At 51.5% G+C, this 27,030-nt stretch overlaps 1 protein-coding gene across 3 annotated transcripts in view; it reads right to left on the bottom strand.

The window, feature by feature from the left end:
• Gnao1 (G protein subunit alpha o1) overlaps positions 1-27,030 on the bottom strand; it is a 161,391-nt gene that overhangs the window by 17,851 nt on the left and 116,510 nt on the right. For all 3 annotated transcript variants that reach the window (XM_028871489.2, XM_028871487.2, XM_028871488.2), the window contains exons 4-6: positions 8,106-8,266; positions 2,944-3,072; positions 1,993-2,122 (exon numbers count right to left, since the gene is read on the bottom strand). In XM_028871489.2, coding sequence (XP_028727322.1) covers positions 1,993-2,122; positions 2,944-3,072; positions 8,106-8,266 — 420 coding nt within the window. The remainder of the gene's footprint in view (positions 1-1,992; positions 2,123-2,943; positions 3,073-8,105; positions 8,267-27,030) is intronic.

Here is a 27,030-nt window from a genome sequence, read left to right as displayed (position 1 = left end):
ACTACAGCTAGGAGGCACTGCTGTGGGCTGTTGGTAAACTGGAAGGCAACCCCTGTTCCCTGGAGGCTTGGTGCTTTCCCCTGGCTGTTGGGCGGCCAGCCTTGGGGAGGGAGGACCCTAGAAAGAGCTTGCTCTGACTTTGGCCCATGTGTTTTTCCTTCCTCAAGGTTCTTGCCTCCAGCCCTTGTGGAGAAAAGCAAGGGAAATGAACTGGAGGGACGGGAAGGGCTGAGAGAGCAGTAAGTTAGGAAGGACCCTGGAGGGCAAGTGTCTCAGGGCCTGGGTGCATGGCGGCAAGGCTGCTGAGGAGCTTAGGGGAAGTAGATAGGGCCGGCCACCTCGACTTGGAGACCTGAAGCCACGGGGCTTGGTGCCCACTGGACATTCCTTTGTGTCTGCTCTGAGGACCTGGCCCCACAGTTTAAGGTCCTGGGCCTTTGCTCTGGCAGGGCAGGTTCAAAAGAGAGGCCATGCTCCAACGTGAAGGGTCTCTCACCATCCAGTCTCCAACTCCTTGACTGTTTTTCAATCCCATGCTGGATGTAGCATCTACTCCCAGAAAAGATAGGCCCCAGGGAGCGGGCACAATGGCTCACACAGCACAGAGGCAACCCATAGTAGTGAACTGTGTACTGGACCAGCCATTCTGATGGATGTACTAACAGGAGAATGTCCTGGGCTTTGGGTAGTCACAGAGTCTAGGGTTCAAAGGAGTCCAGGGCATGTTTTCCCCATTCCACACTGGGGCTTGGGACTAGACCACTGTTTGCCACAGCCACTGAGAGTGATAGCACTAAAGCTCAGCCATCACTTGATGAAAGTCTAGTCCACCCCTCCTACCAGCAGCTTGGCTTCCATCTGCTAAAAGCCCCCATCACTCGGCGTGAACTACTCAGGACGGCGGGTCCCCCTCTACCAGAACTGTACCCTCTCAGCACATACCCCAAGAGCTCATCCACCCCCTCCATAGACACCAGTAATGACCGGACTGGAACTGGTAAACAAATAAGACTCATAAGGAAGACAGGCCTTGTTCAAGGCCAGCATGACCACAGGCCCCTCCTCTGACCCTTGGTGTTGATCCCAAAGGCTCAGGGTGAAGCATTCGGATTGTATTCCATACAGGAGGGCAGACGCCAAAGTTGAGTCCACAGCCAGGCACCCCACTCTCAGAAGTGGGCTTGTTTCCCATGACCCAGTAGGACATAGTGAGGCCTGGGTCCCTTTCCAGGCTTTGTGCACAGGCCCACAGACTTGTGGGCTGAAACTCCAATGGGAAAAGCTCAGTGGATATACCTAGCTCAGGGCAATCACCAGCAGTAGTATCTGGCTAGCTGGGCACTGTTAAGCAAAAATACTTCCATGACTGGTAGGTAACCTTAGACAAGGTGGGTGGTATTACTGTTCCTGCTTTTCAGACAACAGAAGCCCAAGCAGAAAGGGTGCTGCCTGAATTTAGCTCATACCAGTGAGCAGCAGAGCCAGGGTGAGACCAAGGGGAAGGCTAACCAGGGCCCTCTCAAGCCAGGTGGCAGGTCTCAGAGGCTGAGTTTGACACGGGGAGCCCAGAGCCACACTTGACACTCACCAGTATGCCTGTTTCTTGGTGCCCCTCTTGGCCAGGGAGCCCCACACCTCTCCAGCTGGCCAGTGAGTGTCCCAGCAAGGGCAGAAGCAGCTAAAGCTGCCTTTCCTCTCGCACACACGCTCCTCTTGGCCGCCGCCTGGCTTTGTAGAATTTGCTTAATTTTTTCCTGGTCTGACAGCTCCGTGACCCCACTGTTTACTAACAAGGTGCTTACTGGCAAGACCCCAACTCTGGTAAGTTATCTGCAGCAGTTTGCATACAAGCTGCCTCTGTTGTACTGGCTTACTGGCATTTGCCTTGACAACACAGGATGGGCGAGGGCGCCTGGCACAGGCCATCTGTGAGGCCCGAGGCCGCTGAACGCTGGCTTGTTCTGTGGCCAGCTTTCACTTCAGCTCACTCACCGTGGTTTCGTCCTCGTGGAGCACCTGGTCATAGCCGCTGAGTGCGACACAGAAGATGATGGCCGTGACATCCTCAAAACAGTGGATCCATTTCTTGCGTTCAGATCGCTGGCCTCCAACGTCAAACAGCCTGCAGGAAGTCAGGGAAAGCTGGCTGTGAGGATGCTTGTGATCTAGCAGTGAGAGTGCTGAGCCGTGGGAACACAGTACCTCATCCTGAGCAACCAACAGACTGATAGATGAACTCTGCCACCCTGGGCCTGAAGGCAGTTCTCAATACCCGAGACCTGTCCCAGGACTGAATTTGTACAAGTATAAGGTCTTTGTACTTAAAGACCTGCCTCACCTCTTGGCCTCTTTTCTAGTTTCACCTAATGTTAAGAAACCACACCTGGAAGATAGCCCAGGGGTCACCAGGCCTTAGCCCATGAGCGTTACTCTTGGGAGATGCAACCCTCCAGTAGGGCTCCAGAAACTTGGTAGCATAGTTCAGCTGCTGTTCTTAGGTCCTCAGAGCCCCTGGATCTTAGGCATGTTCTGTGTCTGGGGAACCCCACTTTTTAAGGCCTTGCCTTCTGTAGGTTCTCCAGGATGTGAGAGAATCGCTCTCTCAGCCTCTCTTGCTTAGAGACTGTAGTGATGTTTGGGGTCTCCCTGGCATTGCTTGGGCCTACTCACCTGGTTCAGGCTTACCCACCCTGTCCCCTTCCAGGGGCCTCTGAAGTAAGTCACCTGCTGTTTTCTGCCTTTGAACTTGGCAGAAAACCAGTTCTCAGATGGGCTTCTTCTGGTACCTAGCTGTCTGACCAAATGAGACAGATCCTTGAGGGAAGACACTGTCTGGCTACTGAGATGAGGCGAGGCAGGGTGTGGACATTTCCCCATCTCTCTGGCTCATCACCAGGCCCATCACTAGGGCCTGTCAGCAGGCCCCATCTCCATAGGCCTCACCTGAAGTGAAGGTTCTTGAATGTGAAGTGGGTTTCTACGATGCCGGTGGTTTTGACCCTGGTTCGGAGGATGTCCTGCTCAGTGGGCTGGTAGTCAGCGGCTCCAATCCGATCCAGGCTGTCCAGGTAGCTGGGGATGACAAAGTACAAGAGTCCATGGACCTGGGCTCTGCTTGCTCACTACATTTGGAGTCCAGTGTCAGCCACAGTTTTTTACAAGGCTCACTGTGGGACCAGTTAGTGAATGTGAGGTCAATCAAGAGAGAATGTGAGGGTCTTAGACTTGCAGTCTCTAAGGTCCCCAAATTCAGACTCAAAGGAACAGGGCATGAGGCCCAGCTACCCTGGGATGGACCTGCGAATGAGATTGCCAGGTTCACAGCACAGTTCTGTTAGATCTTCATTTAAAAATAATAATGGCCGATAGGCAGGATCTGCTCTTTTAAAAATGTATTTATTTACTTTTATACTATGTGTATGGGAGTTTTGTCTGTACGTACGTCTATATGTCTGTGCACCACATGCATGTGCACCACAGAGGCCAGAAGAGGGTGTCATATCCTCTGAAATTGGAGTTACAGACATGTGTGAGCTGCCATGTAGGTACTGGGAATTGAGCCCATGTCTTCTGGAAGAGCAGCCAGTGCTCTTAACTGCTGAGCCATCTCTCCAATGCCAAGTTCTGTTCTTTACATGTATTCATGTTCCATCTTTAATTTCCCTGTGCCAATACTGCTTTAAAACATTAAAAAACAGAGGCTCAATACAGCCAAGTCCATGGCTCCAGAGTCTTCTGTGTGCCTCTCCCATTTTATGTTCTTGTAAGCAGGGATCAGGGGATCCATCTCAGCCGAGCAGTGGTAGGGCCTCCCTGGAACCCAGATCTTTAGAATCAGGGTTCCCCAAATGCTCTCAATGGAAGGCAAACTGGGGATGTGACAAGGAAAGGGGCTGGGGGAGCAGAGTAGATCAGTGATATTGGACCCCCCACAGGTTCCTTCGGAGGCCTGAGTGCATCTGGGAAGGTTCTGCTTTCAGTCCTCTGTGCCTGACTCTCCTCGTCCATAGCTACTAACTAACGGCCTCTTCTTTCAGGCTAACATCCTCCAATCTGGTGGACACCGGCCTGGGGAACCCTTTGTCTTGCTGTCCCTACCTCAGCTGGGCAATGTCCTCTGAACACACAAGCTGGCCCCTGGTCTCACTTTTTGCTGGCTGAGTCTCACCAAAGCCTCCCAAACCTGGTATGCTAGTTGTTTTTATTTTCAATTTGACACAAACCTAGACATATTTGGGAAGAGGGAATCTTAGTTAAGAAAATGGCTTCCTAATAAGATTGGCCCACAGGCAAATCTGTATGGCATTTTCTTGATTGATGACTGATGTGGAAAGGCCTCACCTAAGGTGAAGAAGAGTTACGGCCCACCAAGGGAGTGAAGACCAGGGCAGAAGTCTAGCAATGGACTGGGTCCCTTTCTCTCTGAGCTCAGGATCCACAAAGGGCAGGGTTGGGTCAGGGGGTATGGTAATTAATTGGAGCTTTAGGATGTTAATGGCTCCTTCTGGAGTGGTGCAATTTCATAGCCCTATCAGGGCCAGTTTAACTCCTGTAAGAACGTAACTCTGGACCAAAAATAGCACTTATGTATATGTGTATGTTTTTTTTTGTTTTTTAATTAACTATACAGCATATCTGACAGCAGGCCAGAAGAGGGCACCAAATCTCCTTATAGATGGTTGTGAGCCACCATGTGGTTGCTGGGAATTGAACTCAGGACCTCTGGAAGAACGGTCGGTGCTCTTAACCTCTGAGCCATCTCTCCAGCCCGCCAAAAATAGCAGTTATGAAAGCAAGGTGTGGTGGCATGTACCTGTAATCACAGCACTCAAGAGGCTGAGGCAGAAGGATGGAGAGGTCTGAAGCCAGTCTGAGCGATAACACAAGTTCCAGGTAAACATGGGATCCACAGCGAGACCCCACCTCAGGAAGAGGCAGGCAGAGCGACACTAAGGCCCTCTACTTGCACCCCTCTCCGTCTCCTGTTGGTTTTCTCTCAGAGGCACGCAGGAGACCCGACTAGGGGAATACGATCCTATCCAGCAAAATTAGAAGGTGGTGAGGAGAGCCAGAGAGTGAGATTCAGAGGGAGTGGAGGGACAGGTAATTGCAAATACTGACTCAAAGTGTCACGGTGACCACAGGAAAAATGAACAATAATCCTGAAACCAGCAGAAAACTGAGGGTGGTGGGAAAGCATGGGAAGGAGGAAGGCAAACTCAACTCCATATTTCAAAGTAAGAGTCAGGAAATAAGCCGGGTGGAGGCGCACGCCTTTAATCCCAGCACTCAGGAGGCAGAGCTCTGTGAGTTCAAGGCCAGCCTGGTCTACAAAGCGAGTTCTAGGACAGGCACCAAAGCTACAAAGAGAAACTCTGTCTTGAAAAACAAAACAAACAAGCAAGCAAGCAAACAAACAAACAAAAACAAAAGAAGAGTCATGAAATACTGACTAGTGTAGGATAAATAACTGGAAACAGAAGGGAGGAGACAGGCCGTGTGTATGTGTGTGTGTGTGTGTCTGGCAGCAACACTGCTATTCACTTTATATACTGGTCTCCCGTTGAAATGTCTTTGCAAGGGATTCATTTTAGTATTAATAAAATGGGTAAAACCTGAGGAACATTTGATGGACTTCTAAAAGACAGACTGAGGCCAGGAGGCCCTCTGGGGCCCAGCAGGGGGCAGGGAAGTGTGGGAGACCTGCTTCCAATTTTTCCTCAGGGTACTCTTGAGGAGGGAGAAGTGAGAAATGTTTAGATAGAAGGATAGAGGGGAGAGAGACAGATAGAAACACAGGATAGCGCGGGAGGGCCTGGATCAATATCCACCAGCCCCTTCTGTCTTTTAAAGGGCTTTTATAGGAATGCCAAGGGGTGGAGCAAAAGACCTCCCCCAGCACAGCCAAGTGCAGACCCTTCCAAACACCTGGTAACCATGCACGTGGTCAAGCAATCCTCCAATGCAGCTCTGTGGGGTAAAGCAAGCTCAGACCTCTCTAGGAACCTTTGTGGGCCTCCGCAGGGAGCCCTGAAGCTCTAGCTTCCTGGTCACGCGGAAAGAGCCGACTGAGAGGCGCTCCATCTGGTTTCAGGGCGGCCATTCTCAGGCCTGTAGTCTGAGTGCACACAGGGAGTTTGGATCTCTGCTCATCAAGGTGTCCCCTAAGAGCTCATAAAGCTTGGTGGCCTGGGTTGCCACTATCTGCTTGGGGCCTGCAACCTACCTTAGGCATCTGCCTATGAGCAGTCTCACCCAGGTGTGAGAACCAGGAAGAGGTTCTTGGCCTTACTCTGGTCCCTAGTTTGCTAGCTGCCCTCATAGCCAATGAAACAGCCACGTGTCATTCGGGAGTGCTCCTTTGTTGGGTCGCGCTGGCTATGCTGGTATAATGTAGATTTCAATTTTTAGATTCTTATTTTGAGTCAGGGTCTCCTGATGTATCCCAGGCTAGCCTCAAACTCGCCACCCTGCTGCCTCCATTTCCTGAGCAGTAGGATTACAGGTGTCTATCACCTTGCCTAGAGATCCTGGTTTATTAATCTCAGTACTATTGATGTTCTGGACCATCTGGTGTTGGCTCTGTGTTTTGGGACTGTCCTGTTCAGTGTAGGGTGTCTAGCATTATCTCTGGGTACCTGGAGCATCACCCCCTAGCACAGTGACAAGGTGAGTCAGATGAGGCCAGTGCACACACATCCTTGGACAGTGGGTAAAAGCCTGCAGCACCCTACTGCAAGCTCTTCCTGAAAGCCTGGGTACCAGGTTACAGAAACTAGGGACACCCTTCAATGCCAAGATACACCCCCCTGTCGCCATCCGTTCCAGGACTCCAGAGCCACCCATTCGGGAGAAAGTGCCAAAGGTCAGCAGGTCTGTCACCTCGGTGTCCCAAGAAGGGCTCGAGACACTTTCTCAGCTGTGGCTTTGACCACTTCTCATTTCTCTTCATCTTCTCTGCCCCGCACCCCTTTTCTTCCTCCTTACTTAGTTACAGCACAATACTGAAGGCTGTATTTGCTGACTTGTTCTGTTTCTTGACCGAGAACTACTTATTTCTTGTGTTTGTTTTTGTTTTAACTTTGAAGGTAGAAGAAAGCTGGGAGGGGGTGACACCGGCCCTTGGGAGGCCGAGTTAGGATGACCACGGGTCACCCACCTACACAGTGAGTCTGAGGTTACATATGACCCTGTCTCACAAAACAAAACAAAGCAAAAAGCATTTTTAAAAACACATAAAGTAATGGATTTCATTATGACATTTTCACGCATATTTCAGAAGTCTGTTTTGGTGTTAAATATTGTCCAGGGCCTAGCATGTGCTAAGCAGGTACTCCAGCTAAACCTCAGCCCCAAGTCTATTGTTTTCTTTTTTTTTTCTTTCATTTTTCTTTATTAAGAAATTTTCTACTCACTCCACATACTATACATGGATCCCCCTCCTCCCTCCTCTCACCCCTCAGTCCTCTTTCCCAAGCCACCCTGCATCCCAACACCCCCCAAATCGAGGTCTCCCATGGGGAGTCTATTGTTTTCTTAAAAAGAGAATAAGATGGTAGTATCTGAGTTGTTTGCTGTCTGTGTATCTTTGTTGTTGTTACTTGTTTTTATTTTTTGTAAATGTGTTTTGAGGTAGGATTTGTCTATGTAGCCCTGGTTGGCCTGGAATTCTCTATGTAGACCAGATTGGCCTTGGGTTCATAAAGATCCGCCTGCTTCTGCTTCCTGAGTGCTGGGATTAAGGGTGTGTTCCAGGGCACCTGCTCCTGTACAATTCTTGAGTCATACTTGTGGTCTGGGGCTTTCTAGAAGAAACAAACCCTACCTGCTAGCCTCGAACCTTCCCTGTGGGTACAGATGTGGTCCCGGAGAGGTGGACTAGATTCCTGCCCTCCAGAAACTTCCTGTGTGGCTGTCTCTTTGCTTTCTTCCTTCCCTGGCCTCTTCCTCATCCTGGACACAAGAAGTAAAGTCCTTCCTGTCCCTCCCTGATGTCACTACCCGAGTTTTGTATCTCAGCCAGAATCTTCCCATCTCACCATTCCCCAGCCTCCCACCCCTGCTCCCACACGGTGCTGCAGCCCGCAGCCTGCCTGGGCACTTACTATTTGGCAGAATCATTGAGCTGATACTCCCGAGATCGGTTGAAGCACTCCTGGATCCCCGAGTCGCCCCAGAGCCGCGTCATGGCGGACAGCAGTTCCGCAGAGAAGGGCTCAGTGTCTTCCATGCGGCTCACCACATCGCACACCATCTTGGAGTCCGCCTGCAAGGACAGAGACACAGCTCTGAGGCCGTGGGGGGCTTCTGATGCAGCCTCTACCGGGACTGCAGCAGCCCATGCCAAGCTAACACTCAGTCCCCGCCTGCTCAGGAGATGCGGGTGGTTCTGGGAGCTTGGGCCTCGGGCCTCACTTCCCTTTGAAGCTATTCTGCCTCAAGAAAAGTTCTAGAACAAACTCCATGGTCAGGCTCAGCTCTCTGCCCTTCCACTCTCCAGAGCAGCTCTTCTTCCATCTGTCTGAAATGGGGATTTTGAACAGGAATTTGGTGAGTGTGTGTGTGTGTGGGGGGGGGGGGGCAGAAAATTTTATAGCCTGTGTTTTGGGGCTGGAACCAGTCTCTATCTGGGCGAGGGTCTGGTTATTTGAGAACACTGGGTAGCTGAGGGACTGGACCCAGGTGGAGCTGTACTTTACAGGTATGTGAAGTTAATAAAGATGCTTAAAACTCATGCAATACTGACTGAATCACACGAACCCAGGCCCTTAAGTTAAACGTTTTATTTGGGCTTTGCTGTGTAGCTCAAGCTGGCCTTGATCTCATGATCCTCCTATGTTATACCCTAAATTAACCTGTAATCCTCACCTGCCCAAGGAGCAGGTAACTTCCTGGGATTCTCGGAATTGTAGTTCTTGAAAACAACAGCTAAGCCTCAGGAGAAAGTACGGTGGCCTATGGGTTTTGTCTTTTACAAGCCCCGACGACATGTGCCTTGGGGCCACTTAGCTGGACATTCCATCTTGGTCAGTATTTAAACTTCAATAAAAACTTGTCTTAAATTTGGCCCCAAAATGCTGGAACTGGTTTTTCTCCCTCGAACCTCAGGATTAACACCTACCTCAGCTCATTGCTGAGATTACATGAGTGTGCCACTGTGCCCAGCTTCAAATTTAATTTTCTTCATTTGTACTTTGTTGTCTGTGACTTGTGGCCTGCTAAGTCATCCAGGAGAGGGAAGGAGACAATGGACCCAAGCTCTCTCCTTCTTTCTGCTCTCTGTCTGAGGGGCACAGTAGAATGTGCTTAAGGGACATCAAGAGAGCCTGAGACTTGCCAACTGCAGGAAAAGGTACTGGGCGATTCACAGGTTTTTCAAGCCCACTTCTCATCTAGGGTAACAAGCAGCTTCAGAGCTGAGAAGAACGCGGAACAAGAGCAGGAACACTGACTGTGCTCTCAAGGATCTTGGAAAGTCCCAGGCTGCACCACTGCCACCCGCGCCCCCCCCCCCCCCAGCAGCAGCACTTTACAGCTTATGTAGGACTGTTATGCACACACACTGCCTGTGGGGACCTTCACCCCCACCTGTGAGGAGGCTCTGAAGGACAGCATGACTGGCTGCTCCTTCCCACCCCCTCTGCCCTCCCCTCTAGAGCAGAATACACTTCTGTCTGCCGAACCTGTGGCTACAATGTGAGTTAGCCAGTTAGGAATTAGCAGGCTTGAAGGCCACTGGGTGGTCTTTTCTCACCAAAGGCTTATAAAAGCAGGAGCTGCTGCTGGGGTTCCTGAACACTGGCCAGGAGAATGGGATCTGAGCTGAGTCTCTGGCCCTAGGTGGAGGAGATGCGACCTTCTCAACTGCCCAACGGTCATTAATAGAGACCTGCCTATCTGCTAGATATCTCAGCATCTGTGAGGCAGGCAGGTGGTTCCAGGCCAGACAGGACCACACATCGAGAGAGAGAGAGTAAGGCCGGGCGTTGGTGGCGCACGCCTTTAATCCCAGCACTCGGGAGGCAGAGCCAGGCGGATCTCTGTGAGTTCGAGGCCAGCCTGGGCTACCAAGTGAGCTCCAGGAAAGGCACAAAGCTACACAGAGAAACCCTGTCTCAAAAAAACCAAAAAGAGAGAGAGAGAGAGAGAGAGAGAGAGAGAGAGAGAGAGAGAGAGAGAGAGAGAGAGAGAGAGATGCGGACCGGGTAAAGGGGGACCTAACCTGGCAAGATTGGTAAGATTCCTATCTAGGAAGGTTTTCTGGTAAAGAACACAGAGCACTGTCTCCTCCCTTCAGAGTTTTTCAAACGGGCCTGCTCATCGTCTGCAAAGGCAGGACAAGACCCTGCAGGGCGGCAGTCCTACTACATCAGGAGTAGTCGGAAGCCTGACTCAAGTGTGGGGTGGTACAGCAGTCCCCATGGGCACTGTCCACTCACACTCTGAGTGTTCCACTCTACAATGAACCCTACCTGATTCCTTTTTAAAAGGTATTATTTTATGTGTAAAGGTGTTTTGCCTACATATATATCTGTCTGCACCATGTGCATGCCTGGTGCCTGTGGAGACCAGAAGAGGGCATCAGATCCCCTGGAAGAACAGCCAGTGCTCCCAACTGCTGAGCCATCTTTCCAGCCCCCCATCTGTCTTGTAGACTACGCTCTGGGTGCCTCATCTGAGTTCTTTCAATAGAGGGAAATTCAGATAACAGAAACTTCCCTTGGCTCATAGAATGACATGGGGTGGCAGTGTGTGGATTCAGAGAGAGGCCTTGCCTGCTTTGGTTGGTTGCTGTGGGCCTCTGTCATCATGAATGTGTCTGGGCCCCCATTTGTCCCAGCAGAGGACTTGGGATCCATGTACACAGTTGAGCCCACACAGGGTCCCTCAGCCAAGCAGCTGAGTTTAGGGGAGGACTGGTCTGTATGTTGCTGTGGCACCAGGCAACATAGTACTTATGGGTATTAGTCAGGGCTACAGAGGTTAAGCACTCAGTACCATCACTTCCCTGCTTCCTTCTCAAGGTTGTATTCTTAGAGGCTTCACCACAGGCTAGGGGAGACAGGTTTTAGGGGATACACCCTTATAAGCTTATTCCATTTGAAAAATCCTGGACTAACAATACATATCACTAGAGGGCAGACAGAAGGGGCAGGCCAGGGTAGAATGGAGGCTACTGGGTTCACCGAGGCTGCGGAGACTGGCCGGAACCTTGCCTTTTCTTATTTAGCCTGCATAGCTCTGCTTTGCGGCCTTTCAACACCAGCCTAGCAAAGCCAGTGGAGAGATCCTCAGTCCGGCTGGCTAGTTCAGGAAATAAGCGGGAGGTGCTGAAAGCCCTAGGCACCCTCGGGGGTGGGAGAGACAAAGGAAATAGGTCAACATCTGCAGGGGTGTGGCAAACAGAGGTTCTGCACAAAGGCTACCTGGAGACTCCTCCAGAGTCCTGCTGTCCGACTGGGTGGCTACCTACATGTTAGAGCCGGTCCACTGCCAAAGGCTTATGGGAAAGCTGTCAGCTCTGCCCTCCCCACAGCCTGCTCCAGGAAGGAAGTGCCTCCTGGCGGGAAACTGGAAGGCCACGTCTACTGCAATAATAATACAGACACTGCTCTTTGAGGACAGTGTTCCACACACCTGGGCCCCGGGGTTTCTAAGCCACCTCACCTGACAGGGACGGTTGTCCAGTAAGGCCGCCTGCTTCCCAGGGTCGATCTGGAAAGTGGGTGAGTTTGGACTTTTGGTGCCCCAGGCAGCCAGAATGACTCAAGGAAGGTAGGTGGAGGAAGGGGGAGGCAGCCTCCACCTGCAGCTAAAAACAGCTGCAGGACCTGTGAGTCAGGGCAGTGTTCTGCTTGTTTGGGCTACCTGGCCCGGCTGCCCTTGGGGCATCTCTGAGTTCTCTGGGTCTGTCTTCTGACCTGTGTGAGGCAGCCAGTGGACGTAGCTAGAGTTTCCTAACTTCCTCGACCCCTTTCCCTAGGAGCCTGTCAGCCTGTGTGGGCCACAGATTCAGAGCAGGGCACAGGCCAGGCAAAACTTCCGGAGGGTTGGAATCACGCTCCAATCTGAGTGTCCAGATGACACAGAGGATGTGAAAGGTACACAGTGGCTGTGTGTGGATGAACTGTGGGCCCTATAAGGTCACCCTGTCCCCAGATGTGAGGCATGGAATTTTATGGTTTCTATCCTGGAAGGCTTGCTTGGAGAGCTGTGCTAGGGGTGGTCCTGGGGTTCTCAGCACACAGTTCAGGGTTCCAGACCTGTCCCTCCTCCTCATGAAAGCTGAGTGGGAGGAGCCCATGCAAGTCCCTGTCTGCCCGTCCCTTTTCCTCTCCCTAGCTGTGACATACCACGCATGATGCTCACCTGGCTGAGAAGCCCGACTGAGGCCACAGACAGCTGCTCCCACTCATTCCGTCCTCACCAGCTGTCTGGGGCCTCAGTCTGGCTTCTCTGCAGCTCGTGTACCACACAGGCGGAGATCTCTAGTCTCCTAACACCAAGACTCTCTTCTGCTCCTTCTCCCTCCTCCCCATCTGCTTCTTTTTTTCTTTTGAGACACGGTTTCTCTGTGCAGCTTTTGGTGCCTGGATCTCACTCTGTAGCCCAGGCTGGCCTCGAACTCACAGAGATCCACCTGCCTCTGTCTCCTGAGTGTTGGGATCAAAGGCGTGTGCCACCACCGCCCGGCTGACTCCCTTCTTCTTTAGAAAACTCCCACATTTTTAGCTGGGCACAGTGGCACACAACTAAAAGGCTGCACTCTTAGTGAGTCAGGTAGTTGGGGGATCACTTGACAAATGCCACAACAGAAGTAGGCTCATGTGTAACAAGGAAGTATCATTTTAAAGAGAAGATCCAGGGCCGATGAGATGGTGGCGCATTGGTTAAAGCCCAATCCTGATGACCTGAGTTTGACCCCTGGGACCCATCCTGTGGGAGGGGGCGCCTACACATTGTTTTCTGATCTCTACATACATACTAAGCCCCTGTCCCTGCACACAAAATAAGTAAATAATCTTTTAAAAATAAAATAAAGATTATATCCATGAGGCTGAGGCTATAGCTTAGTGTTAGAATGCTTGACCAGCACCCATGAGGCCCTGGGTTAATTCTCACTGTGCATGAATGAATGACTAAATGCATGCATGAAGGAATGACTTTATTCTCACCCCCGCTTCTCCTTCCTACTGCTCAGAACTTAGATATGATGGCTGTAGCTCCAGCAGCTGGGTTGGATCACCCTAGGGATGGTGGGACAATGACCTGAAAATAGTTCAGGTCTTGGACAATTGCATGCAAGTGTGCTATCCAGAGTTGTGCTAACACGATTTCAACTGTTTAGTTCTTTATTTTAAAACAAAATGTCTGTCATATTTAAACAACTGTTTTCAGAACATCCACCATCAAACCTGATGTGAACGGTTACTATAACCTTCCTGTTTACGTTCTTTGAATGGTTTCAATTGTTCCTGAGTTCAAGAGTCATTACCATGTCCCTCTAGGTCCACTACCTGCCTGTCTTCAGACTTCCCACTTGGCACACTGATGGGACCCAGCCACACACAGCCTTTCCCTCCCAGCTTCGTGTAGGCTACTTCTGCTCTGGCCATGCCTGCCTTGAGGGTCCCTCATCCACCTTGTGTTGTGGCCGGTGCTGAATGTGTCTGTTCCTTGGCCAGGGAGATCTCTCGACTTCTCATGGGACCCTGGAGCTCACACAGTGCCCTATGTACAGGTGCTGTGCAGCCGATCTTCAGTGAAGGCTTTCATATTTGAACATCAGACCTGGCCCTAGCATGTATTATGCTAGAGCTGACAGCCCAGGACTCACATCTCAGACAGTCAGGACACCTGAGGCCAGAGCTGAGGTCACATTAGTGCCGGATCCAGACCCTGACACAGTCTTGGAGGGCAAGAGGAGCTTCACTAACATCCCTGGAAGCCTATGGAGGGGACCAAGCAAGTAACAGGGAGAGCCATCCCGTCCCTTTGCTTGACTGCCCTAAAGCCCGGGGAATGGGGCTCGCCCTGACCTTGACCTTTCTGTCTAGGATTCCTCCCAAGCCAGAGGTGCAGCTCACATTCAGCACCCCCTTTTTCTAATATGGCTCCACAGCACTCTGCCCACTGCTGTTCACAGGGTGCTTAGATAATATGAGGCCTGGTAGAGCACAGGCCTGTCCTTGGCGGAGACTCATGAGGTGCTCTAGTTCAGATGTCTGTGTTCTCCTCAATTCCTATGTGGAAATATCAACCCCCAGGGTGCAGGAGTCACCACGCAGATGACAAGGTTGTGAGGGCAGAGTCGTCATGAATGTTCTTCTAAGAGACCCAAGAGAGACCCTTACGCCTTCCACCATGTGGAACATGGATACAGCAAGAAGACAGCGTCTGTGAACCAGGAAGTGGCCTCATAGATTGAGAAACCTTCTGTGGCATGGCCGTGGACTTTCCAGTCTCTGGAATTGTGAGAAATACAATCCTGCTGCATAAGGTTACCCAGTCTGCAGCAAAGATACCCAGCTGCCCAAGAAAACGACAATACCAGATCTGACCTTTTGGAGGCTACGAGTGGACACCACTGGAGATACCATCTCTGGAAAGCCTGCCATGGGATCCTGCCTTGGCCGGGACGCAGGAGGCACAGCAAGACCCACCTTCCTCTCCACTGGCCAGGCCTTTCCTGCTGGGCCCTGCGCTCCTCCCCACCTTTAACGCGCTCCCCACCTCTGATGCTTCCACTCTTATCTGCTGGCAGCAGAGCCCCAGGTTCCCAGAAGGAAGACAGCAGTCTGAGTGTGGATGGGGATGACACTATCTTCTTGTTTCAGGAGGACAGAGATACTCTATACAATTCTACTGGCCTGTGTACAGCTTGGGGTGGACACAGAACCCATATTTGTCAAATTAAGCTTACAACCAACCACAGCACCTCAACCAGCCCCCAGGACACTTGTAGAAACTATTGATAGGGAATCCCAAAGCTGCAGGGGTGTGGAGTGGTCTGGAGCAAGCAGAGCCATGCCGGGTAGAGCCAGTGCCTGGAGTCTATCATACCTGTACCCTAGGCACCCCTGGGCTTCCCGAAAACTCACCGGAGCCCCTCTGTCGCTCAGTTTAACAGAGGACACACTGCTTGGCTGGTCACTTTATGTTTGTACATGTATCTCAGCAGCGCTGACTGTTCCCCCTCTAACCGACCAGGCTCAAGTGAAGATCCTTTTCTCCAGCTGCAGCCCACAGGGCTCTGCCAGCACCGGAGTCCCCTTCCCTCCTCCCGTGGACAGCACCCTGGATCCGGAGTCCCCTCCCCTCTTCCCGTGGACAGCACCCTGGATCCGGAGTCCCCTCCCCTCTTCCCGTGGACAGCACCCTGGATCCCGAGTCCCCTCCCCTCTTCCTGTGGACAGCACCCTGGACTCGGTGCCTGCGTTCTGTAAGGTTTTGTGCAGCTCCTCACTCTCGCAGAGGGCTGGCATGGCACTCATGTGCTGTGGGTACTGGCTGTGCTGGACAGGAGGGCAAGTGCAGTGGCACTCGGTTGGTAGTCCGGGAAGGAGTCTGTAGACATATAAGCCTGCCTGGGTATGACGGCATGAGCCCTTGCTGTTCCTACTGTCCTGCAGCAGGCTGGAGAGCAGAAGCAGGGAGGAAGGGTCTTCTCCGCTGGAGAGAGACTATAACGACACTTGCTCCACGTACAGGCCTGGATGGGTGGGCCCATTTTGGTCTCAACCCGGGCTCCCAGTGTAAGCAGAGGCCCAATGTCCTTGCTCTGAACAGAGGATGGCGATAACCCTGGTTTCTCCACAGGGTTATCATGTAAAACAACAGGACACACAGCACAGGACAGCAGCTGTGCCAGCCTCTACCCAGTGGATGGGCATGCTCTTCCCCACCTCTCCAGCGGCAGTGCCACACAGCAGTGAATATGACAACCCCAGTGACCGGCCTAGGAGGTCAGGACTCTCCTCCGAGGCGCAGCTGGTACTGCAGGTCTGAATGTCAGTAGTCACCACTGTTCTTACGTATTTAGGATCATGAGGCTGGGAGAAGTTATGACTTCTAGATGTCAACCAACAAGATACTTCTTTTTTTTTTTTAAATCACATCAATGACCAAGGAACGGCATGATTATCCTCACTGTTTTAAATGGCAGAGCCTTTCTGGTTAAATGGATCTTACTCCTAATGCAGACAGGCAAAAGGACTGATGCCACTCTGGGTGGATGAGAATCACTTTGGAGAGCCTCAGGCTCTAGAAGACCCCTTGTGTAGACCTGTGCTTAGCATCTAGGATGACAGGTGGTGAAATGGAGATGGAGGGGCAGCTTGGCCTAGTTCCCCAGAGGCAGGCTGCCTTAGGCCCTTGCCAGGGAGCAGAGACTGTCCAGGGTGGTTTAGGGCAGTGATGCCCTTGAACTGGAGGCAGGCAATAAGTCCCCTATTATGAAGGATAGGCCACAAGACCATGTGCTGCAGGGCAGATCCTGAGCAAGTGTTGCATGCAGTACTGGGATCCGGTGCCAGCTCAGCCAGTGGGACAGCCCATTGGTACCCACCAGGGAGGCTGTTGCTCCAGAAAGCTGTCTCCAGCTCATCTACAGAGCTAGACTCTGTTAGGGAAAGAGTTGTCAGCTCCCAGGCCCAGTGAGGGCCTTGTCCACAGCTCACGTCTCTCCCACTTGCTGGGCCACAGGCAGCTCCCATGCCAACTGCCCTAATGTCTCAGATGTTGCTGACGCCTGTCTGTACTGTGCTATGTCCCAGCGTGCGCGTGAGTAGCGATCAGGTGAAGACAATGCTGGCCACATGTCTTCCACCCCAACACCATATGCTGCAGGAGCTTGAAGGGTGCCATCGCTTGAAGGCAGAAGGGCAAACTTGGTCTTCTAAACCCTTCCCTGTTCTCGAGTGCAATTTAGATTTTTCTATTAGAATTGGCAGCAACGACTCCTAGAGCCAGAGGATCACAAAAGACCCAGGTCCTCTCAAGAAGGGAGATACAAAAGGGTGATAGCAGAGCGGACTAGGGATCTGTTGGTGACCTGGGTTCAAGTCCTGGCTCTGTACCTGTTTGCCAGTGGCCTTGGACAGACAGACCGCTTACCCTCTCAAAGCCTCTGCTCTCCCTCTGGCACCCGGTGCACAAGGCTATTTGTGTGGATGAGATGGGCTGAAGATGTGACACAGCTCTGCAGCACGAAAGAGCCCTGCAAATGCTAGTTATTATGAGCAAAGATGAAGTGCCTCAGACACAAACAGCAAGCTGACATAAATAAGCCTGCTTTGTACAAGACTTTCCAGGCAAGCATGATAATCTTGATAACAATAATCATAGTAATTATAATAATAACCCCTTCCATCTGAGTAGCTGCTTTGGATCGCTCAGAGTTTTCCTCCATCTCTAATCTTTGAGGCCAAGTGAAATGGACGTGTGAGTTTGGGCGTGTATCCCCTCCTCGCCCCCAGCTCTCCAGCTGCAGCCAGGCCCTCATTGGCCCCACCTTGCCCCTTGTGCTGCAGTTGTCTCCCTGACCACCAGAGGGCAGGAGAGCACAGACCAACAAGAGGAACCCGGTGCCACAGGCCAGGCGGGGCAGAGCCCCCTGGGCCAGTGTGTCAGGGCTGTTTTTGGGTGCTGACTAGCAGCTCTGGGGCAGAGACCCAAGATGCTGAGGACCACCGAGGCATTGCAGTCCCAGCAGGCAGAGAGTGGCAGGGGTGGCAGTCTGAAAATTGCCAGACACACCTGTGAGGAAGCAGTCTCGTTTCCTTCACCCTCACATCTCCACCAGGGGCTATTTTCCTGGTGCCCGCTCTAATTGTGGCCCTCTGTACAAGTGGCACCCACCTACCACCCATTTTAGACACGGTGGCATGTCTTAGGCAGTAGCAGTAATTGGGGTACATCACACAGTTGGTGACTGGGACGGGATGTGCTTGGGCTCTTCCCTCCTTTGGGCTTAAGGCAGGACCTCTGCCTGCAGCATGCCGTCAGCTCACAGGGACTCGTCTGCAGTGTGGAGCCTCGAGTGTTCACCATTTGCTTTGGGGGAGAGAACCTTTATGATTCCCTCCAAAGACCCTGCAGCAAAACTGAGAATCTGGCACAGTTTATACCCTCGCCTTCTCTCCCCAGTTAAGACAATGCCCCTGCCTTTTAAGTCTGCCACTCTCCCACACACCTGCCCTCCACACACTCTGCACCTCTTCTACAGCTCAATGGGACCTGGGGACAAGGACAGCCCGTGTTGAAGCAGCCTATGGCTGCTCCCCTGGCACACAGATGGGTCAGGGCTCACACAGAGTGCTGGTCTCCCTCATGAGGCAGTGTGGGGTTCTATGGTGGAGCAGTGATGGCCATGGGGAATGAACGCTTCCTGCAGAGTCTCTCACAACAAATGCCGATCCTCAAGGTATGGAGCCTGAGGCTCTGGCCCCCCTAGCACCTCTGTGAAACAGGCACAAGGGACTTGGAGGAATGGGGAGGTGTGTGAGGGCAGGCGAGGGTCATGAGATGCAGGATGAAGGCCCCGCTCACTTTGTTCAGCAACATTACACTGTCCGACCGTCACGGGAAGCGGTGTGTTTGCCGCCCAGCCTCTCCAGGTCCTAAGTATGGCGAGGAATGGTATGTACTCAAAGCTCCAATTGTCTAACCTTTGGGATAGTCTCACCTGGCATGCCCTTCTCTCCCGGAGGGGCGCAGACCCACTCGGAACAGCTGAGGCATCAAGCAGGCTACTTACATCCACAAATTAGCTTTGGTGAACGTGACAGAAAATTTCAAATTCAGGCTGCCCTCCCTCCTCACCCTCTGCATCCTTTCTTCTGAGTTCAGAAAGGAGAAAAGAACTCAAATTGGATAGACTGAATTTCTAAGAAACGAACAAGAGCAGATTCAGATTATTCACAGAGTTTGGTCAAAGGGAAAGAGTGATGATGGCCAGCCTCAGATCCTCAGAATACAGAGTAACAACGATGAATGGTCTAATTAGGACTGCCTCGCCCGCCAGCAGATATTAGCACCCCAATTAGGGAAGGGAAGGGGTGGATGCTGGGGCTCCACACACTGGGGCCGGCAGAGGCAGGATGTGAGGCTGACAGTTTGGCAGAGTGGTACCCCACCCCAGATTATTCACTGACACCCTTCCAGACTCAGCTCCCACACCATTCATCAGAGAGGCCGGAAGCTTCTGTGCGGGACCAGTGAGATGGCCCAGTGGTTAAAGCTCCTGCTGGTCAAGCCTGAGGATCTGAGTTCGATCCCCAGGACCCACTTAGTACAAGGAGAAACCAACTTCCAAAAGTTGTCCTCTGACCTCCACATGTGACACACACACTTTCACTCTCTTTTAATAAATAAATAGTGAACAAATAAATGTAAAAAGAAAAAGATAAAAGAGGGTCGGAGCTGGAGGACCTAGACTCCTGAGCCGGCTTGGACAACTTAGTAAGAGCCTGTATCTGAGTGAAGACAGACCTGAGTGGCATGCAGCTTGATGGGGAGAGCTTACCCTAGCACACACGAGACCCCGGTTCATTCCTGAACGACAACATGTACACACAAGCTACTTCATATTTTGGTAAATTTTAGACAATTTCTGAAAACGATTAGTAAAATATTCCTTTCGTTTTAAACGAATAATTTGTGTGAGGGACACAATTTTCCATAGCTAAACAACATGTGACATTAGAGCAAGTACAAAGTCACACCAGACAGAGCTATCTTCTGTGAGGCAAGATTTTAAAGACATTTGTGAAGATAATAAACTATGGAATTCTTCATACTAAGATATTTTTGGAAAATTTCATAAAATGTTATTTATATCATGATGAGTTTATCATGTTTATTATTTTTTGAGTTCTGGAGCAAACCTCAGGCCTGGCTCATGCACTCTACCACTGAGTTATTCCCCAGCCTCCACACCTCACTATGCCGCCTAAGCTGGTCATGAACCCTGAGGCTCAAGCAAACCTCTCACCTCCATCTCCTAAGCATAGTAACATTATGCCCAGGAATTACTAGTACTTTAAATGAAGAAATATTTAAATCTTCCTTGGTTCTAACTTCTTTTTTATGTGTATGGGTGTTTTGTCTGATATATGTCTGTGTACCATATGCATGCCTGGTGCCTGTGGAGGCCAGAAGGGGACGTTGGATTCCTAGAACTGGAGTTACAGATGATTGTGGGTGCTGGGAATTGAACCCTGATCCTCTGGAGGAGCAGTTGGTGCTCTTCACCGCTGAGCCGTCTCTCCAGCCCTCAGTTCTAACTTCTAATGCAATTACATATAAAGTCTAACACATACAAGCACAAATTAAAAAGTTTGAAAACTAGCAGAGCAGACTATTCTTTCCCAGACATCATTCATTCCTCAACACCTTCATAACGTCTGCTCAAGTCCTGCGTCAGCTGATGACTAATACTAGCTTTCTTATACACATCTTTGTACTTTAGAAATGTCATATTCCTATGGAAAATGAAGAATCTGTATAAAGCAGTCTAAATAGAAGGCACCCACAAAAATAACCACGGTGACAGCAGAACACTATTTTTAATTCTAGCAGGACCCTGTGGTCTGGTGCAGGCTCCCAGCCCGAGGCCTTTTGCTTCGAGTCAGGGACACAAGGTCTCAGGTGCCTGACACAGCCTGAGAGAGGCAGAAGGCGAGAGATGCTCTCTCACTTAGAACCCTGCTACTAAACCCTGCTGCGGCGACTCTGCTCCTCTGGCCCCATCCTATCTTACAGACCAGTGGCATGTGCCTCAAGGGGCCCTGAGTGAGTCCAGTCAGCAATGGCAAGTACAGCCGCTGAGGCTTCCATCTGCTGAGGTGTGGCGGACAGTCTCATGGGTGGAGAGGAGCGGCTTTGGGCTACAGCCAGCACTGGTGAGTCTCAGGCAGATGGATGTGGATGCCAGATGTGGATGCCAAGTGTTTTCCTCAATGATTTCTACCATATTCTTTTGAGACAGGATCTCTCACTGAACTGGAAGCTCACTGGGTGGCTAACTAGTGAGGTCAAGGATCTGCCCCCACCCCCACCCAGTGCTAGGTCACACACAGATGCACTTTAGAGCCCGGCCATTTATGTGCATGCTAGTGAGCTGATCTCAGGTCCTCACGCTTCTGTAGCAAGCGCGTTACCGATGGAGCGAGCTATCTCTGCAGCCTGTGGGCTCCATTTCTTTGAAAGACACCAAATGTTGCTACTTCCTCTACTTTATTATCAGAGAAACTGAAGTATGGTTGGGTTCCAAGACTTGAATGTCCCTTGGCCAGTAGGGGTCAGAAGCCCAACCCTTGGCTCCCGAGCCAACGCCATAGTCCACAAACAGCACTGCGTGCCTCTGTGGTCTGTCTTGTCTTTCTAGGTCTGGTGGAGGAGGTGGAGCTATGTCCCACGGGAGAGGGTGGATGGCAGCCTGTGTACCCAATTCCCTCTGGACAGGTCTTTTGAAGGAAAAGCTGGCACCTGGGAGGCTTTCTTGCTATCACCACCTGCTCGCCTCAGCCCTGCCTTAAGAGAACAGAGCTCCCAGAGCCTGGGTGGTGCCTACCCTGGGGACCCAGGGTTAGCATGTTGATTCCAGCAGTGTTTACATGAGGCAGGCGGGGCAGTGACAGGTGTGAAAAACAAGGATGACAAATAGTCCTATCAGCTAAAACACAGGTGAGGTGGAGACAGCTGTGACCAAGGACCAGCAGAGGTCGCAGCCTGTCGCCCTGGTGAGGTGGGAGGTTCCCAAGGGTGGATGCCCACTCCCTGGGCTCTCGATGCCTGGCCTTTCCAGAAGAAGAAGCATGAGAGACCTGGGAGCTAAGAACGCTTCTATGGGCCAGAGTGGCAAGGAGGAAGGAGGACCGTGTCTAGGCCAGCCCAGGGGCATGTGGGTAGTAGAGCTGTTCCCTCCGGGATGCCCCGGCCTGACAACTTTCTCTGGGGTCTGGGATGAGGTGCACCGCTTCCTTCCCCACTTGGCCCATCTCATACTGATTCTCCCAACACTGGCACTGGGGGAAGAAGGGCCTGGGCCCAGACCTAGAGGGTAAGGATGATGGGCTCACTGCTTCAAAAGAACAGCATGGTGCTTCAGGAGCACCAGAGTCTGTAGTGGTGCTCCCTTCCCACTGTGGGGAGACTGGCCTCGGCTCCAGCTGGCAATCATTTACTGAAACTGTAGGGCCACTCACCAGGCCATCAGATGCCCCTGGGCTCAGGGTCCACTCTCCAGGTATTCTTGGCATCTCTGTTCCCACCTCTCTCGCACCCTCTCTCCTCTGCTCAGTGGGTTACAAGAACTGCTGAATGTCCCTTGGCCAGGAGGCATTAGAAGTCCATCCCCTGCCTCCCGAGCCAACGCCACAGTCCACAAACAGCACTGCTTCCCTCTGTGTCTTGTCTTCCCAGGCCTGGTGGAGGAGGTGGGGCCATGTCCAGGGGAGGCGGTGGATGGGGGCCTGCCTACCCCAGTTCCTTCTGGGCAGGGTCTATTCAGGCGGTTCAAGTGCAAGAGGGTGTCTGCTGTAGGAGTGAGTGGCCCCTTTACCCACACACTATCTGTGTTCTTCTGTCCCTTGCTTCTGTCCCTGCATGGTATATGCAGCCTCTGCTTAGATTACAGATCCCTGGGTATCACGTTAAAGAGAAACAGACAAAGTAACATGTCAGCTGATGAGGACCCAGGTAAGTTCTGGAGTCTCAAAGTATTTGTGCCATGCTGTCCAGGTTCTCCATGCCCCAAAGGGAAAAAGTCATGTTTCACACGGAACACTACACGGCACACAGTAGGCATGCAATAAATAACTATTAAATTTCTGCCGTGTTTTATATTACTCTAACTGTAATTGACTTAGTATCTGCAATTAAATGTTTTTCTACTTAAACTCATTTTGAACAAAAGGAAACATAGTACAACCTAGAATATCAATTAGGGATTTTTTTTTGGTGGTAGTGGTATTAGGGATGGAGCCCAGAGCCTGGCACATGCTAGGCAAGCATTCTATTGCTGATCGCTAGCTCCATCCCTAAAAAGATGTCCAACACATTAAAATGAATGACTAACTTGAAATAAAAACTGAGAGTAATTCCATCACAGGACAGATACCTCAGGGAGGAGCCAGGAGCCAGATGGGTGAGCAGCCTAGGCAGAAAGTAGAGGGGAGAGTCGTTTTCAAAAACTTGTGGAAAACTCTAGGATCTGACCGAACAGGACCTGGGCAAGTCACTGTAATTGGGTGTGACTGCGTCCTTAGCTGTCAACTGCGGTTGACATGCACGAACTCCTCCCAGGGTGTCTGTAGGAACCCAGGGTGCTCTCCAGTGTGTGTGTGTGCGTGTGCGTGTGCGTGTGCGTGTGCGTGTGCGTGTGCGTGTGCGTGTGTGTGTGTACACACGTGTGCACACCAGGGCTAGCAGTGTGAGAAGCAATAATGGTAACAGCAGAGCCTGCTGCACTGCACATCTCCATGCACTACACTAAGGTGGACAAGAGGGGATGTCCAGGAGCCCCCGAGGGCAGGCGGCTGCTTATAGCCCCTGCCCCCCACCATATCTCTAGACACACCAGGAAAGAAGACCAGCCAGCTTTCCCAGAATTCTGGAAGGAGGGAGCAGGCCTTCCATACCTGGTAAGCCTTGGGGGCCATCGGGAGGGAGTCCTTCAAGAGCATGAATACACAAGATCCTCGGGGAGACTGGGGCGGGCACCAGACCGGGATCAACCTAGGCCCTTCTGTTCAGTGGGTTGGTACCCCCCCAAAGTGGCCTTGGCTGGATAAATGCTTGTTGCTCTCAAGGATGAGGCTGATGAGTTCCCCCAGCAGTGGCTCCAATGATTCCCAGCAGGCCCCCAAGAGGGCTGCAGCCCCCTGCGGTCCCTAGCCTTTGCCCAGCCTGCAGGCCACATTGTGCCCACGGGCCCCACGCTGCTCTTTTCACTCATTTTGCATGGCCAGGGGTAGGCAGTGTCTTTGAAGTCCTGTTTTCTGTTCCAGTTGGAAACTTTGCTCAGAACCAAAATTAGAGAGGCTGTACAATCAGTTTGCAATTTAAAATGCCACCAAGGCCTCTCCTCCCCTCCCCCCTTTAAAATGTCATCTTAATTAGATGGCACCTGGCTTCATGTTTTCTGCATTTCAAGATAATTTCCTGAAGGCCTTTTCTTCCTTGTAGTTATTTTTATCCTCGGTGTACGGTGGAGGGAGTGGCGAGAAGCCTGTCTCGTAGCTCAGCCGTCGGGGCGGGTGGGCTGTCCACCAGCTCCGGAGGTTGGAGAAACCCAGCTGGAGGGGTGGCCAGGCCACTCCATGTAACTCAGCACACATTCTGGACATTTCTGGGACACAGGGCCATGCTGGGGCGGGAAGGGAAGAAGCGGGGGGGGGGGGGGTAGCTGGGGCCAGGTGTCCTGTCCCTCCCCTCTCCTCTCCTCTTACTCACTAGGACAGTCACTCATTTTCTTTGGTAGTCATCCCTTTCAACAAAGAGGGAACAGGCAGCATTGGGGCTAGTCTGCTGTGGCATCTTGAGGAACTGTGGCCATTTCTCTGCTCCATCTACCATGGGCACGTTAGGGGAGACCTGTTAGAACCTGATCCAGGTTTTCCTAAAATTCATGTGCTGTGATGCCAACCCCCAGTCACACAGAATACAACTGTATTCCAGGGTACAGTCTTTAAAGGGGTGCAGCTGAGATGAGATCATGAAGGTCCTTGTCAGCATGACTGACATCTTGTAAGAGATTAAGGCACAGACACACAGGGAAGGAAGACCATTCGGAAACACAGGACAAGATGTTCACCTACAGCATGTGGAGAAAGGTCCCAGAAGAGACCAGCCCTGCCGCCTCCTTGATCTGACTTCCAGCCTCTACAACCACGAGACAATAAATGTCTGTTATCCAAGTCCCCAGTCCGTGGGACTTCAGCCAACTTAAAACCAACCCAGCTCCCAAGCCCCCTCCCTGGGCTGTGGCACACACTTCTTTCTCTTCATCGTCCTGCACTCTACCTACAGGCCAGGCAGGCTCTGGAGTCCCACCTCCCGTGTCCCACTCACAGCCACTTTTGTTCCTGCCACCTAACTACCCTGCCCCTCTCCAGGCTTTGCACAGGCCCCTGATGCCAGTTCCAGACTGGCCCAGATGGAGCTCCAGGCCTTTGCTCTGGCTCCTCCAGATCTCCAGGCTGTAAGAGTCTCCTCTTCCTCTTCTGTCTCAGTCTAAACAGAACCCACAAGAGAAGGGTAATTGTGGCCTCCTCTGTACCCACTCCCCAAACTATCAAAAGCAGACTTTTCGGCTCTTATCTCAGCACGCTTTTCACTTCTTTAATTGACCATCAGTATGTAAGTAGACAGTTTCGTCTCCTTGTTGACCTTCTCTTCCCAGGGAGCTGGTAAGCTCTGAGAGGGCAGGGCCCTCTTCCGCTCTGGTTTTCAGTTATGAGGAACGGCTTGTAGAATTCCAGGCCACAAGCCGAGGCGGGTGCCAAATGCTAGCGCTTTGTCCTTAGAGGGCCAGGCAGTGACAGGATGAACTGAAGGTAGGATTAAGGAGGCAGAGGAGGAACCACCCAGAGTTCATTCTCCAGGTTTGTGCTCACTACAGCAGGAAACCCAGAAGAGCGGATAAGCTATGAGAGGAAGCAGGACTCCAGGACTTCTGGCTTTCCTGATGCCTCCAGAGCACCTGGGGTAGTGTGCTGGCTGTGTTTCAGCAGAGGTGGCGGTGTCTTCCCTCGGCATCTACCTGTGAGTAGCACAGTGCACAACCATGTGCACTACACGTGGGCAGAGCAGGTCATTAGCCTGTGGTGAGTCTGAAGTGGGTGGCAAGTGACACTATAGAAGTGAGTCATATATGGCACAGGACAGTCTGCAGGGAGGTTCTTGATGTCTATCTAAATTCTAGACCCTTTAGAATTCCTCCCAAGTTATCTGGATTGGAATATTGCAAATGAAAACTGCAGAAAATGTATGTGAGCAGGAAAGTGTAAAGTGTTTGCCTATGTCTACCCTCCCTCAGAGGAACTAACATGATCCTTGAGTCTAATTGTGTAATTAATCCTGAGGGGCTGCTTTCCTCTCAGGAACCAATAGCTAGATCCCTCAAAAGTTGAGACATGAAGTCAAGTTCAATCGTCTAAAATGCTTATGTTTTGAATAAGAGGGTGATTCTCACTGGTGATAATGTCCTCCTGGGCTCAGCAACATTATAAGAGCAGCAGCTTGAGAAAGGACCAGCAAGCCACGTGACTGGGATGGCCCCAGGGCTTCACTAGGCCGAGACAAGACTGGGATTCAGCAGAGAACTTGGGCCTCCAGAACTCCAGGCAAAGCCAACTGAGAATCAAGGGAGTTCCAGACAGGGCCTCACAGACGTCTGGGCGAGGACTGCTGTTTCTCCCTGGTGAGGTGGCACCGAATGTGGCCGTCACCTTCTGTGGTTTGTATACAGTCTATTCTTCTCCAGCCCAACACCCATGCCAGGCACCCTCTTGTATTCAACAAGCCAGGCATACAGTAAGTGATGAATAAACATTTGTTGAGTGGATTTGATAAAGAAAGATTGAAAAGTCGGGTGTTGGTGGTACACACCTTTATTCCCAGCACTTGGGAGGCAGAGGCAGGTACATCTCTGAGTTCAAAGCCAGCCTGATCTACTAAGTAAATTCTAAGACAAGCAAGGCTACACAGAGAAACCTTGTCTCAAAAAAAAAAAAAAAAAAAAAAAGGAGGAGGAGGAGGAAAAGAAAAGAAAGATTGAAAAAACACTGAACCCAAGGATTAGGAAACATAGGGCTCCTATCACATCTCTCCCTCTTGACAGGCTCTATGGAATGAAGGTTGCACTAGACAGACAGAGATGGTAGCTCCTTCAGCTGGAGGCCAATCCACTCAAGTAGAGAAGATGCAGAGGACAAGCTCAACACTGGCTGATAACCATCAAGTCTCAGGGATGGGTGGTAGTGGTCGGTGGGAGTACAGACGCCATACGGCACCACTCTGAATTTC

This window comes from Peromyscus leucopus, chromosome 5, assembly GCF_004664715.2.
Source record: "Peromyscus leucopus breed LL Stock chromosome 5, UCI_PerLeu_2.1, whole genome shotgun sequence".
Classification (NCBI taxonomy): Eukaryota; Metazoa; Chordata; class Mammalia; order Rodentia; family Cricetidae; genus Peromyscus; species Peromyscus leucopus.
This window is presented reverse-complemented; position numbering and strand designations above follow the sequence as displayed.